Source organism: Arabidopsis lyrata, assembly GCF_000004255.2.
Source record: "Arabidopsis lyrata subsp. lyrata unplaced genomic scaffold ARALYscaffold_6, whole genome shotgun sequence".
Taxonomy (NCBI): Eukaryota; Viridiplantae; Streptophyta; class Magnoliopsida; order Brassicales; family Brassicaceae; genus Arabidopsis; species Arabidopsis lyrata.
In genome coordinates, this window is record NW_003302550.1 from 2462585 (window position 1) to 2475609 (window position 13025).

At 35.8% G+C, this 13025-nt stretch overlaps 3 protein-coding genes across 5 annotated transcripts; all 3 read right to left on the reverse strand.

Moving 5' to 3' along the window:
• Positions 1–5046: 5046 nt before the first annotated feature.
• Positions 5047–6981, reverse strand: LOC9307292 (pentatricopeptide repeat-containing protein At5g06540). Its single transcript, XM_002873218.2, has one exon. The coding sequence runs from the start codon at positions 6963–6965 to the stop codon at positions 5091–5093; it is 1875 nt and encodes a 624-aa protein (XP_002873264.1). The 5' UTR covers positions 6966–6981; the 3' UTR covers positions 5047–5090.
• On the reverse strand, positions 6978–9135 carry LOC9309333 (F-box protein At5g06550). Its single transcript, XM_021021958.1, has 2 exons — positions 7745–9135; positions 6978–7419 (listed from the first exon to the last, which is right to left on the reverse strand). The coding sequence occupies exons 1-2, from the start codon at positions 9016–9018 to the stop codon at positions 7185–7187; spliced, it is 1509 nt and encodes a 502-aa protein (XP_020877617.1). The 5' UTR covers positions 9019–9135; the 3' UTR covers positions 6978–7184.
• Positions 9136–9264: 129 nt separating this feature from the next.
• Positions 9265–12345, reverse strand: LOC9309334 (myosin-binding protein 7). 3 transcript variants are annotated; one of them, XR_002331240.1, is made up of 5 exons: positions 11774–12175; positions 10132–11662; positions 9944–9990; positions 9611–9771; positions 9265–9507 (listed from the first exon to the last, which is right to left on the reverse strand). XR_002331240.1 is itself a non-coding variant. In XM_021021955.1 (4 exons), the coding sequence occupies exons 2-4, from the start codon at positions 11542–11544 to the stop codon at positions 9669–9671; spliced, it is 1563 nt and encodes a 520-aa protein (XP_020877614.1). In that variant the 5' UTR covers positions 11545–11662; positions 11774–12345; the 3' UTR covers positions 9265–9668. The 3 variants fall into 3 exon arrangements, 2 of the variants coding, with proteins under 2 accessions (XP_020877614.1, XP_020877615.1); XM_021021955.1 differs by having other exon boundaries at positions 9265–9771; positions 11774–12345; XM_021021956.1 differs by having other exon boundaries at positions 9265–9771; positions 11779–12174.
• Between the last annotated feature and the right edge of the window lie 680 nt (positions 12346–13025).

Below are 13025 nucleotides of genomic sequence, written 5' to 3' on the forward strand. Positions count from 1 at the left end.
ATCAACCGTAGACGTGTCCGGCCAATTCGAAATATACAATCTATTATATTATATACGTACTTATGTATCCATACCATAATTCTGTTGACATTGCAGAAAAGAAAAAAGGTATCAATCAAGAGTAATAGTTATTTTTATAATTTTCCCCGACTCCAAAACTTTTTGCATTAAAATTTTCTTAACCTTATTAGCTTATCAGATTAGCCCTGATGAAAGACAGCAAAAGAAGATAAAATAAAAAGGACAGTTATGTTTTATATGTTAATTTTGTGTGTTTGGAAAATGGACAAAAATATTTTGAGGCTTTAGTTGAATCTCATGTTACCTACGGGACAGGGCACTTCCTAAAAAGCTGGTTTTGGATGCTTTCTTCCTGCCGAATATGTTTTGTACTCAAATGCTTTTATTTTCTTTTTCTTTTTTTGGTTAGTTTTGAGATTTATTTAGCTTTCGTTACAGATTTTTATCGTCACATCTTCGTGAATATTACGTCTATAATGGTTATTATATCGGTAAATCTAGCCTCATATTATTTTGATTCAATCTCGACTGTGTTAACATCACATAATTGGTTTTATCGAAAGAAAGTTTGTTATAAGAAACATCACATAATCGATGCAATAGTTAATTAATTTTATTGCGAAGTATTGGTAAAACAGGCCTCGCATTATTTTTTTTCTGATTCTTTTACTCTTTTTTTTTTATATCTTATAATGAATTGCTTCCTGTAAAATTTGACGTCACACAAAATGTTTTATAAGGTACTAAGATATATATAGTACTAGATCCAATATGGATGGTCCTTGTATCTAGCTTTGTTCCTTTCATAATAATATAGTTGTGAAATCCTTTTTTTTTTTTTTGGTTCACAATAGTTGTGAAATTATTTTGGGTGACGTCAAGTTTATCCAAAAAAATATACCGTTGGATCTAACAAATTCTGGACCACAAAGAAGTAAAAATAAAACTAAAACTTATTCTATGATTGCTAAGCCTTCTTTTTATGTACTAAAATGTAAAGAGGACCCGAAACGTATATATTTGTAGTGATTTGTTTTTGTCAAAACTTATAGGAATTAGTTTAAGTGGTGTATATTGATTTCTAAATCTGGGATGTGGTTCAAACCCATGATTGTTTTGAAGAACAATTTTCCTTTCAATGGACTTTAAATTGACTTACGCCTACCAAATGTACTATAATAAATAAATTCCATGTGAGGTCAACACTATAATTGAATTTATAAATTGGTACGTTATGTGTAAGTGTTTGTACTGCCTCAATGTGTAGTCACGTACAGTGGTGCAAGAAAGCTACGGACAGGTTGTGATTTTGTCAAGGATCGATGTCTTAAATCACAAAGCCAATAAATGAAGCAGGCCCAACTTTTTGTTTTCTTCTTCTTTCTCAAGAGATAAACGGCTTCTACTGATGATACCTACGTTTTGTTTCTTTTTCATTGGATCCTTATGGCCTAAACGTCTTCGATTGTTTGTTTGCGTTTACATGTTATGATATAGTGTTTTTTTTTTTGTTTAAAAAGAATCACAGTCTTAGACATTTTAAACAAAATTAATTTCGTTATTTCTGAACGTAAATATGAAAGATATATAACCAGAAAAATCTGTATTTGCGTTTACATATTAGCCAACTCGGGATAAACACAAAGACAAAACGTTAATTCTACCATCTGTGGCGTTTGTGTTATAAAACGAAACCATACGTAAATGATCTAATCAAAAATATTTATGTAACTAAAAATCAAAGTATTGTGGTGTATCCTCTTTTTATTGTATCTATGGAAATCCACGTTCAGTTTTAAACCCAAAATAAAATAAAAATCCTCGTTCAACAATTAATTCGTTAGACTATTATATTACACACGAATCTAATAAATAGTTTCGAGGATACATGTCTACGTAGGGACAAAGAGCCACAAAGATGCATCCATGTGGCAAGACAAGTGCGAAGATGAGTCAAGACTCAAAGAGCCCTCGACGTTCCCCACACTGTCTGGTCGGTCGTTGAAACGTTAGTTGTCGACTTGGCGCGCCACCTCCTTTTTTTTTTCTCCCTAATCGTTTATTATAATTAAAACACATGACATAAACTTTTGTTAAGGTACATATCATATAATAATTAACTTAGAATTCGAACTGGTTTAAACAATAATTGAATGCAATGCAAGTGTCAGTGGACGAGTTTGGTTTCGATATTTCCATCACTCACCAATAAAATTTGCTTTTTTCATACATTTTCGTTAGGAAAATTTCAATCGGATCCGTAAATTAAAAAAAGAAAGAGGTATGTCTTAGCTTCGCATTTGGTGATAGGACCAACAAAAAAAGAGTCTTAGTCACGTGGCTTCTTCTCCGTGAGGACGGCACCGCCCCTCTTCTCGTTTTTATTTGGAGTTTTATTTGCTAAAAGCCTATAATTATTACCATTAACTAGATGTTAACCCGCGGTATACCGCGGGTCTATATTTTTATTAGAAAAATTTATTAAATTTTGTTTTAAGATACTCTATAGATATATACTATTTTTTTGTTTAATTTAAATGTATAATACACCGTGAGACGAAATTTTATTACAAAAATTGAAATTTTATAGATAGACGTAGTATAAAAACAATAGATTCAATTGTATGATTTTGAATAAGATGTTGATTTAACCCGTCTTATACTGATTTTACCCGCGGTATACCGTATGCTAAATTTTAAATAATAAAATGAGGATTTAATATGTGTTATAGCGATATATTAGTGATATTTTAATTTTATATTAATATCAATCCTAACCAAACCTGTGTCATACAATTCGTCCCGTAATATTTAAAACTATTTTATAAAAACTCAAAAACCATAGCTAAATGGGCAAACAAAAGCCAAAAAATTTAAATATATCAATTAGAAATTTTTGAATTTAATTAGAAAAGATTGCTCCATAATTTTAAATCTTACGTATTTAATGTATTTATGAAGATTTGATATTTGAATTTATTTGAGAACATTACTTATTTTTAGCAATTTCAGAAAAAGACATGGGTTAAAGCTTGAACTGATCCGATAATTAAGGTCTGAATTAATAGTTTTGCACCGGCCTTGTTATTTTATTTGTATTTTCTAATTATTTTATCACTATTCAAACCTTAATGATCCATGTAATTAACACTAACCTATTATTGTTATATAATCACAAATATTAAAAATAATATGTTTAGAACTGCCATGAAAAAAAAATTAAGTATGCAACTTTCATTAGTTCACATAATGAAAAAATAAACACAGAGTATTAGAACCCAATAACAAAGAATCATGTCTACCAATTTTGTAAAGACCTACAGAGCCCAAATTGTGTTTATTCAACTCTTTCATATACCCAAAATGGAAAACTTAGAAACGGAAAGTTCAAACTCAATCATCGGTGGTTTAGCAGATGAAGTCACCGTCGTTAACGGTCACAGTAACGGCTCCGTCGATCTGAGCCTTGTTTCTTCAAAGCTACAGCAAAACGCATGGATCTACTCTCCGTGTAGCGTATCAAGGAGTTCTCGGCGTGTATTTTGAAGCTACCACCGGAAAAGCATATCCGAAATCTGAAGATATTCGGTGTGATCAATTCGATGTTGCGTTTCAGGCGGTGGAGCTTTGGATCGCCGATCGTCTTGTTTTGCCAATCGAAACCTAAAGAATTACGATCTCCTCCTCGTCACCATCTTCACATCGTCGGCGAGGTTTAGATCCCGGTTCACCACTATCTCCTAGCTCTTCCCGGAGTCCGTACAGATTGCATCACGTCTGCGATTTCTCATTTTCTGTAAAACTGGTGAGTTTTTATTAGACTAATGAAAGGTATTTATAATGTTTTGAGAATACTATAGGGTTTTGGGTGAGTGAGGCTCCTAAAATCTTGCTGATCAAGTAACAATATCTTCAAAATCTTTTATTTTTGGAATTGAGTAATTTTCTTGCAAATTTCGAAAAAAAAAAGAAATATAGGAAAGATAATTATGAGTAATTAGTTGGGATGACAGCCAATGGTAGAGATTTTAGAAGGAAAGCGAGAGATTTTTGGCAACAATTTTTGAACGTAATATCTTTGATTTAGGAGAGATTTTTGGAATATGCTTATACCGAAATATATGTGTAATTATCTACATTAATGACGATTTTTTTTAGATTTCCTTAAATGTCTTATCCAAGATCCAGATATAGTAAAACCGAGTAAAACCCGGATCCAAATTATTAAAAGCAAAAACCCCCTGCAAAAATATATATATATATAGATTGTTATTTTGATTTTAAATTTATTGCAATTTAAATGGGCAATTGCCTATATTTAATCTGTTATTGTAAAAGAAAAATGACATAGCTTATTATTAGAATATTAAACAAATTTATTAACATAATATATATATATATATATATACTGTTAAAAAAATAAATACGTTATATTGTTAAAATCTGGATATTTATTATGAGCATAAATATGAAAACGATTTTCTATTAAAATCGGCTATTTATTAGGGTCATTAATATGAAAGATATTAAGACAACATGGCTTCATTTATTAGTTTGAAATTAAGACAACATCCCTTAAATTGCTAATCCAAGATCCGAATAGACTAAAACCCGGGTCAAACCCGGATCCAAAAGAATTAAAGCAAAAAAGTACTATAAAAATGTATATGTAGATATATTTTAGAGAAGTACTATATCGTTAGTTATGCATAGTGTCTACACTCATAAGGTTTTTGGAATCAGATAATGAAATTATGGTTCTATGCCTTTTTAGACCTTTTTCTTAGAGGCCTTAAGACGTTTTTATTCGCCTTTGCATAGAATAAAATCAACATTTGTCATAGATAATTTTTCTAGAGCTAAAAAGAAAGATTTACTAAAAAAAAAAAAAAAAAAGAAGTTTACCAAGTTTTCTTTTTAATTACAATATGCTACCAAAAAAAAAAAAAAAATTTTGTTATGAAAACAGAATAATAAACATACTATATGTAACTATGTAAACTTGTGCTGTGCTGTTAAAAAAAAAAAAAAAAAAAAAAACGCTACAAGAACTACTAAAACAAAGACTGTCACCAATAATCTCTGCAGGAACATAATCCATTTCTAAAATGATGAAACCTGTTGCGGTCTCTTACAATAAACTCTCTACCATAAACCTCAGAGATAAGCTTTGTTGCAGTGTGACAATCCTCACATACCCTTAAGTTCTTCACTATCCTAATGGTTGTACCAGTCTTAGTCTTCATCATACCATATGCAATTGCAAGTTTCTCGCTATGCATATGAATCGCAGTCTCCTTCTCTTCTTCGTCTACATCGAAAAACGCATCACCTGTGTTTCCTTTATACCCTATCAATCTTATCTTCCCCAAGATCTCTTCCCACAACCTTTTGATCTTACCCATTTCAGGATGCTTCTGATCATCTCCCATGGAGAACTTGTTTATTTTCCCATCAATCTCTATTAAGCTCCACCCTGGTGGTTTTTTAACAAGCTTCTCCTTCATAATGTCTCTCAAGCTCTCGAGTTTCTCCCATTGTCCTGCACAGGCGTATATATTAGAGAGCAAGACATAGTAACCGCTATGTTCTGGTTTCACCTCTATCAACATGTTTCCTACTCTCTCTGCGACCTCGGTGTTCTTATAAATCTTACATGCTCCAAGCAATGCTCCCAATATAGGAGCATTTGGCTTCACCGGCATTTTAAGGATAAAGTTTTCAGCTTCGGCCAATTTCCCAGCACGGCCAAGCATGTCAACAATGCAACCATAATGCTCGAGTCTAGGCTCGATCCCATAATCCCTTTTCATGTTCTCATATATTTCTAAACCTTTATCAACTAACCCACCGTGGCTGCAAGCTGAAAGAACCGCTGTGAGTGTAATATCCCTTGGGCTAAACCCTAATCTAACCATTTGGGAGAAGTAATGAATTGCCTTGTGAGCATGCCCATGCACCGCAAGACCTTTGATTATCGAACTCCAGCTCAAGCTATCCTTGTCAGGCAACTCCTCAAACACGCGAATTGCTTTCTCGATTTCCCCACACCTCCAATACATATCCACAAGAGCTGTCCCAAGAATAAGATTCACAGTCATGTGACTCTTAACCACATACTCATGTGCTCTTTCTCCAAACTCAAGCGCACCCAAATGAGCACAAGACGAAATCACACTCACCATAACCGTCTCATTCGCAACAACTCCTTCCCTTTTCATGAGTTCGAACAAGTCAATGGCTTTCTCAAAACAGTTGTTCTTCGCATACCCATTGATCATGATACTCCAAGTAAACAAATTTCTGTGAGGCATTTCATCGAACATCTCTCGTGCATCCTCAACCATCCCGCATTTGCAATACCCAGCCACCATAGAAGTCCATGAAACCACATCTCGAAACGGCATTTGCCCAAAGATTCTACCAGCAGCAGCGATCAACCCACAATTAGCGTACATATGAACAAGAGAATTCTCTACATAAACATCATTCTGAAATCCGAATCTAACAATCTGTGAATGCGTTTGCTCTCCCACCACCACACACTCCATCTCAGTAGACGCCTTAATCAGAAACGGAAACGTGATGTTATCTGGCCAAATTCGAGATTTCAACATCTGGGTATAGAACCCAAAAGCCTTACTAGGTTCTGCGCCAGTGGAGAAGCAGCGAATGAGTACGTTGAAGACGAAAAGATTAGGGTTTTGAATCTGAGAGAAGATTCCGTATGCATATCCCAAGAGATTGGTGGGTTTGTGGAAGGTGGAGTCGTCAACGCAGAGAGCGAGAGCGAGGAGACGACTGGCAACAAAGACGTCGGAGATGAGATGGGTTCGTAAGAGAAAGCCATGGATGATCTTGAGGTCGGAGAAGGAAGAGCAGGATTGGAGCAATGCAAGCTTCGGGTGTTTGAAACGAAGTGTGTTGAGCACAATGTTACTCATTCTCGGCAAAAAGAGCCCAAAAGTTCTCAACTTTATAAGAACCTAACATTTAACGGTCGATTTCCTCTGTTTTTAAAGTTTGACAAAATTTTGTAGCAAAGAGCATAAACAAAAATTTTTAAGTCTAATATAAGGGTAATAATTGCCTCCATCTGCATTTGTTAAAGGATCTGGAAGATCTTACAAAATTGAAAATTTATGATGATGTATTGATTGTCTTTAGAAAGAAAACTTGAAAGCATCAGCTTTGGCAGAGTCCCAGAAAGAAACTCTTTGTTCTTCGGCTCTTTTCGCTTCCTCTGCTTTCTTTTCTAACTCTTGGATAGTCCCTGGGTAAGCTCCTTCAATAGCCTTCTTGAATTTGTCATGCAAATTCTCTCTGTCGGTTGTTCCGGAGACGAGCTCTTTAGCATTCGGTTTCTTTAAAAATTCCAACACATTCAACAAATTACTCCTGCACAGGTATTGTTTCTCCAGTTAGATCCATACAGATATGCACAAATAGTTCTCAGATAAATGCTACATAAACACATTTAATCTCTCTGGTGACAATAATATCTCGAGTGCTATGTACACAGTTAATATTCTAGTATCATCAGTCTACTATCTTAGCCCCTTTCAAACTTTTGTTTTCAGCTAAGTAACATATTATAACTTCTGAAAACGAACTTAATCTAGTAAAATGATGCTGTTCCAATTTATTGTTCTTTTCTGTTGTCAAACTTTTATCTACTAAAATGGATATGACAAAGAGACAGTGGGAAAGAAACTAACTTTACCTGCTAGCATAATTCTGAGTAATAGCAATAGATTCCTCCAGGTTAATCACCAGATGCCACCATCCGTTAGGTACAAACATCACCTCCCCAGCTTTGCATATACACTCAATAGGTTTCTTCTCCCAATTCTTAGTATCATCATAAAAGTTCATGAACCACTCTATTATGGAGACAGGACAGGCCACTTCTGCTCCATCAGGACTTGGATGCACGCCCGGAGGAACCACATCCGGTGGGAACAAAACCCATTTTTTCGACCCTGTAATCACCGCATTCCAAGCGGACGTTGAGTTAGGATCAATGTGGAAAGACGATCCTGATCCCGCTGGACCAATTATGATCCATCTATAATCAGGTCGCTCGTTGCCTAAAACACCAAATAAATCCTCTCTGAAATAGACAGGAACATCATACTCCGAATCCAAAACCGGAACTTTCTCTGCAAACTTTGGATCAAACAAGTACAAAGGCCTTTCTTCCCTAGCTCCATCAGAATACCTAAAATATTTCTCGAGCTTCATTTCAACTGGACCAACCGCAAATTCGACATCCCCAACCACCTTAATCAAATAATCTCTTGACCATTTCTCAATAGCAGGCCAACCATCCAAACACCCCTCCAACAAAACAGGCTTATTCGGCTCCTCAAACTTGGTAATGAATTCTTCAACAGAAATGCCTCTCACCCGTGTGATATTGTCTCTTCTAAGCCATTTCGGTTTCATTTCGAGATTCGCACACAACCAGCTCTGAAACAAATAATCAGAATAGAAATCTATAATCTTCAAATTCGATTCACTATCTCCAGAAAACTGGAATTTCGGGTGGTAAGCAGCTACATAGGTAGATTTCCACGACCCATTAAACAAAAACTCTCCTTTTAGCACTTCCAACACAAGATTTCTCCAGAGAGGCTCATGATTGGCAAAAATATAGAAAGATTTGGTTACAGTAGCCAAAATACCCAAATGAGTCGCGCCAAGAAGACCTAGAATATCCAAAACGAGCTCATCCGAGAGTATCTGGAGATTACCTAATCCAGTGTTTCGCACATTGACCGAACCAGGATTGAAATACAGGTTTCCGAGAGGTTGAACTCCATGCTCTTGAGAAGGAGCTGCAATTTTCAGCTTGAAGCCTCCTTCATCTTCATCTTCCTCTTCTACCTCCTTCTCTGGAAACAGAGACTCAGGTTCATGCTGATGTAGCTTTTGTTTTTTGAATTTCGATTTACGTCGCTTCGAGGTTAGCAACAGATTCTTGTACTTTGGCATGTTTGACGGAACATCAGCTTTAGCGGCGAGGGTTTTGGGTTTTAACAACCGCGAGGGTTCATATCTTTAACCGGTTGAAAATATCTTGGGTTGAACCGGTTCAACCGTAAAAACTAATTACTGAAGTAGAATTTTGCTAATGTAGAATCATCATTGATTACACAATTTGATTATTGCCTTCTAAAATTTGACAAAAATGATCTTTTGAATGGTGATAGTTTTAGTAAAGAATTGAGAACTTGAGGATCAAGACAATACCAAGTTCCATTAACCGGGGTTTGAGAGAGAAAACCGAAATAATCTGATTTTTTTGTTTGTTTTTTCTTTCCAGAGAAATTCAAACAAGAATCTGGAAACATTATACACAGCTTACAATAGAAAGAACAAGACGTGCTTTTCGTGTAGCCTCACCCATCTCTTTAGACAATCATCAAACCCCATTCAAGCCATTCCAACCCCACAGCCACAACAAATGAAATATGGCAAATACTAAAAGGAAAGAAAAAAAAAAAAACTGCACATGAGAAACCATTTTCCTCAGTAAAACCATGAATGAGATGGACAGAGTAAGCACAATGCTCCCAATACCTACTTTTCACAAAGTAATTCACATTATGCCCTTCAAACCAAATTTGAGAATGTGATCTGTTTCACACTTGTGTGCTTGATAGACATCTCCATTGCCGTATCCGAGGAGTCTTTTCTAGAAGCATTTGCAATCCCATGTTGTTCCCTTGCACCCCGTTCATGTATCTGCATTTACACCATTTGGACACGAGGATGAGCAAATAGTTTTTTTTTTTTTGAAAAAGATCTTTGCATGCATATACAAGGATCTTACTCGTTTATAATACTAGAAACTCAAAACTCAGATAAAAGGTATGAGAAGCAACAAGCTAATCAAAGTTTAAGACTGTTCACTTACTTGCTTCGACGAGCCTTTTTTCTCCAGAAAACAAAAGATGTGATCCACTGCACAGGAATAATAAGACGAATCAGTTAATGTGGATGCAAAGTTATACAGCAGAAACTTTAGTACAAGTTGATTCTTATCAGTATGTTATGTGCTAAACTAGGTCATAACCCACTGACTAATCTAAGAAACAAAATCACCTTAAAGACAGATATGAAATTGAATGCTCCAACAATAGATGCTTTCCGCAGGGGCAATCTACGTTCTGGGACAACATCCTTTGACAGATGTTGGGCAATTTCTTTCAACAGAACCATCTGTGCTTTCTCAGTCCTCATCGACATAATCGCCTGTCTCATTGATTCCCTGTCAGCCTCTAGTGCTTGAAGTCTCATGTAGAGTTTCGATATATCAGGATCACCCAGATCCGGTTGATTCGATATTTCTCTCGGAGACATCACATAACCATCAGCCGTGTCATTCTTAAACTTTTGCTCAGCAGCACCACTATGAGATACGCCTTGATGGACAGAGTCAATGGTATAAACTCTATCATTCATGTCATTATCTCCTATTTCCGATGAGTCACCCTTATCCTTTGCAAAGGAATTACCAGCTGCATATGAGGGATCTTCCATTTTTTTGAAGCTACCATTGTTGGACCTTGGGGAATCATTGGAAAAGTCAGGCCTTTGTTCCCTAGTTGTTCCCAAAAGTGAACTTGAACTACCAGTGGAAACCCTCCTGAAGTGTCTCTGATGCCTAGGACTCTGACCAACAACCATCTTCTCCGTATAATATCTCCCTCCAGATACATCACCAGTAGGCTGAGTAAAGCTAGGATTTCTCTCCATCTGACTTATCCTTCGTTCCAAAGTCTTCAAATTATCCCGGCCATGAGGTGAATCAGCCAATGGATACTTTTCAACATCATCAACATCAATATCAGCCTCCAGGGGACCTGGGTTTTCATTCACATTGCACTTTATAGGAGGGTAATCAGATGTAGGGAGATCATATTGGTAATCATTGTCGATCATGCTCGGGTTACGGCTAAGCATGTTTTTCTCCATTTCAACCTCGTCCTCAGTGAGCCCAAAACTCATCATTCTATGCTTATAAGCCTGAGCTTCATAAGTCAAAGCCCGAATTGTCTGCTCCCTCTTATATATCAAATCTTCCAGATCCAAAAGCTCTTGCTGATCATGCTCTATTTTCTCCTCAGCAAACCGCTTAAACTGTCTCAATTCCATTTGGAGTTCAGCTTTCTCCCTCTGCAACCTCAATATCATAGACATTGCCTCACTTGCAGCTGTCGATGCAGCATTCCGCTCTTCGTCAAGCTCCTCATACAAATCTTGAATCGACTGCTGTTGGCTGCTAACAGTCTCCCTAAGCAGCTCCAATTCATTCTCAATTTGGACTTTAGCATTGGAAGACAAGTCCAGCTCCAGCTCCGGTATGTGAAATGGTTTCTCATTCTCAAATTCCTCGTATTTTCTCTTCACAGACCGAAGCAAAGAACCCGGAGAAGCATCATTTAGAGAGCAACTACATCCACAATCACAACATCTAACCACATCCCTAGGGGAAGATACAATTGCCAAATCCATAACTTGAAACAGTATCAAATTCGCAATCCCAGGCTATGGCACAAATACATAGTAACAATCACCAAAACCTATCTCCGTAGTCCAGATCCGAAAGCGAAAACTAGCGCCAATATAGCTCCTGTAGAAAAGTCAATTCTCAACAACATTATTCAATGTAAAACGATCGCTTAGAAAAGAAGCTTCTTTCATGGACAGAGTAAACATAACATCGCAAAATCGAGAGCTTTACCTTACCGTTGAACCACCAAGAACACGTAAACTAAACCCAAAAGTCTGAATTTTTCCAGGAAACTAAAACAATTGGAAGCTAATGATATCTCCTTCTCTTATTGAATTCTCAATGATAACTTCCGGGAAAATAACAGACCCACCTATAATTTCTTTCTTTTCTCGCTTCTTTCTGGTAAACGAAAAGCAAAAGCAAAAAGAGAAGTAAAAAAGAAAAAACAAATCGTGGAAACGAAACGAAAGAGAAGAGAAAAAGAGAGAGAATTGGTCTTCTTCTTCGTCGTTTCCCTCTGGTTAATCTGAAACCCTAGAGCTCTCTGTTTTTATCTTTCAATTTTGAAATCGAGGAAAGGCTTTTTGGTTTCCATGGAGTCTCGGTCTCGTGCCCACAATGACGACGACGACGACGACGACGGCTCTTAAGGTTATTTTTGGTAAAAACCGAGTTTTTACTAAGAGAGATAAATAAACGGTGAGGATTAAGTTTTGGGTTAAGATCAACGGATGAGATCTTGGTTAGATGAGGTGTCTTTTTTACCTGCGGAAAGTACAGGTCAGCTAATCTGGAATTTTATTTAGATAGATATTCTTATTAGATTTAGATGCCTCTTGTATCAACCAATTGCTATATTTGTAAATTACACGAATTTGTAATTATCGTTTCGATTCCTGTGATCTTATATGATAAGGTAAATATATTTGTCTATATATAATAATATGTAAATATTCTTTTTCTTGAATATTCCCAACCAAAAAGAGGGACCATGTTTTTCTTTATAAACAAACAAATTGAAAGCTTTATTATTCTTATCAAGTTCATATATATTATAATAATTTAAATGATCATTATATAGAAAATTCAAAGCAGCATAATTTAGTTATTTTTTAGGTCAATAATAAGTTCTTTCAAAATTTATATCTATAAGAGGTTTTTTGTCAAAGTGGAATGAAGTAGAGATCTATATATAAGAGATTTTTTACCTAGATGAGTTCTTCAAGAAAGATATGTGATATAGCAAACTTAATGGTGAAAAGTCTATTAAGTAGAGATCATGAGTCCAAAACTGTTAATGGTTCATTAATTGGAGGTACCAGCTTTGAGACTAGTCCAAGACTATTGACATCAAGTAGATTATGCACCAACAGTCAGTTTTAATTTTAAACTAGTACAGTTCTGACCTATATAGTGATTGTTTTCATTAAGGTGATTCGTGAATAGAACAGTCACGTTGTCAACTATATATACAAATATA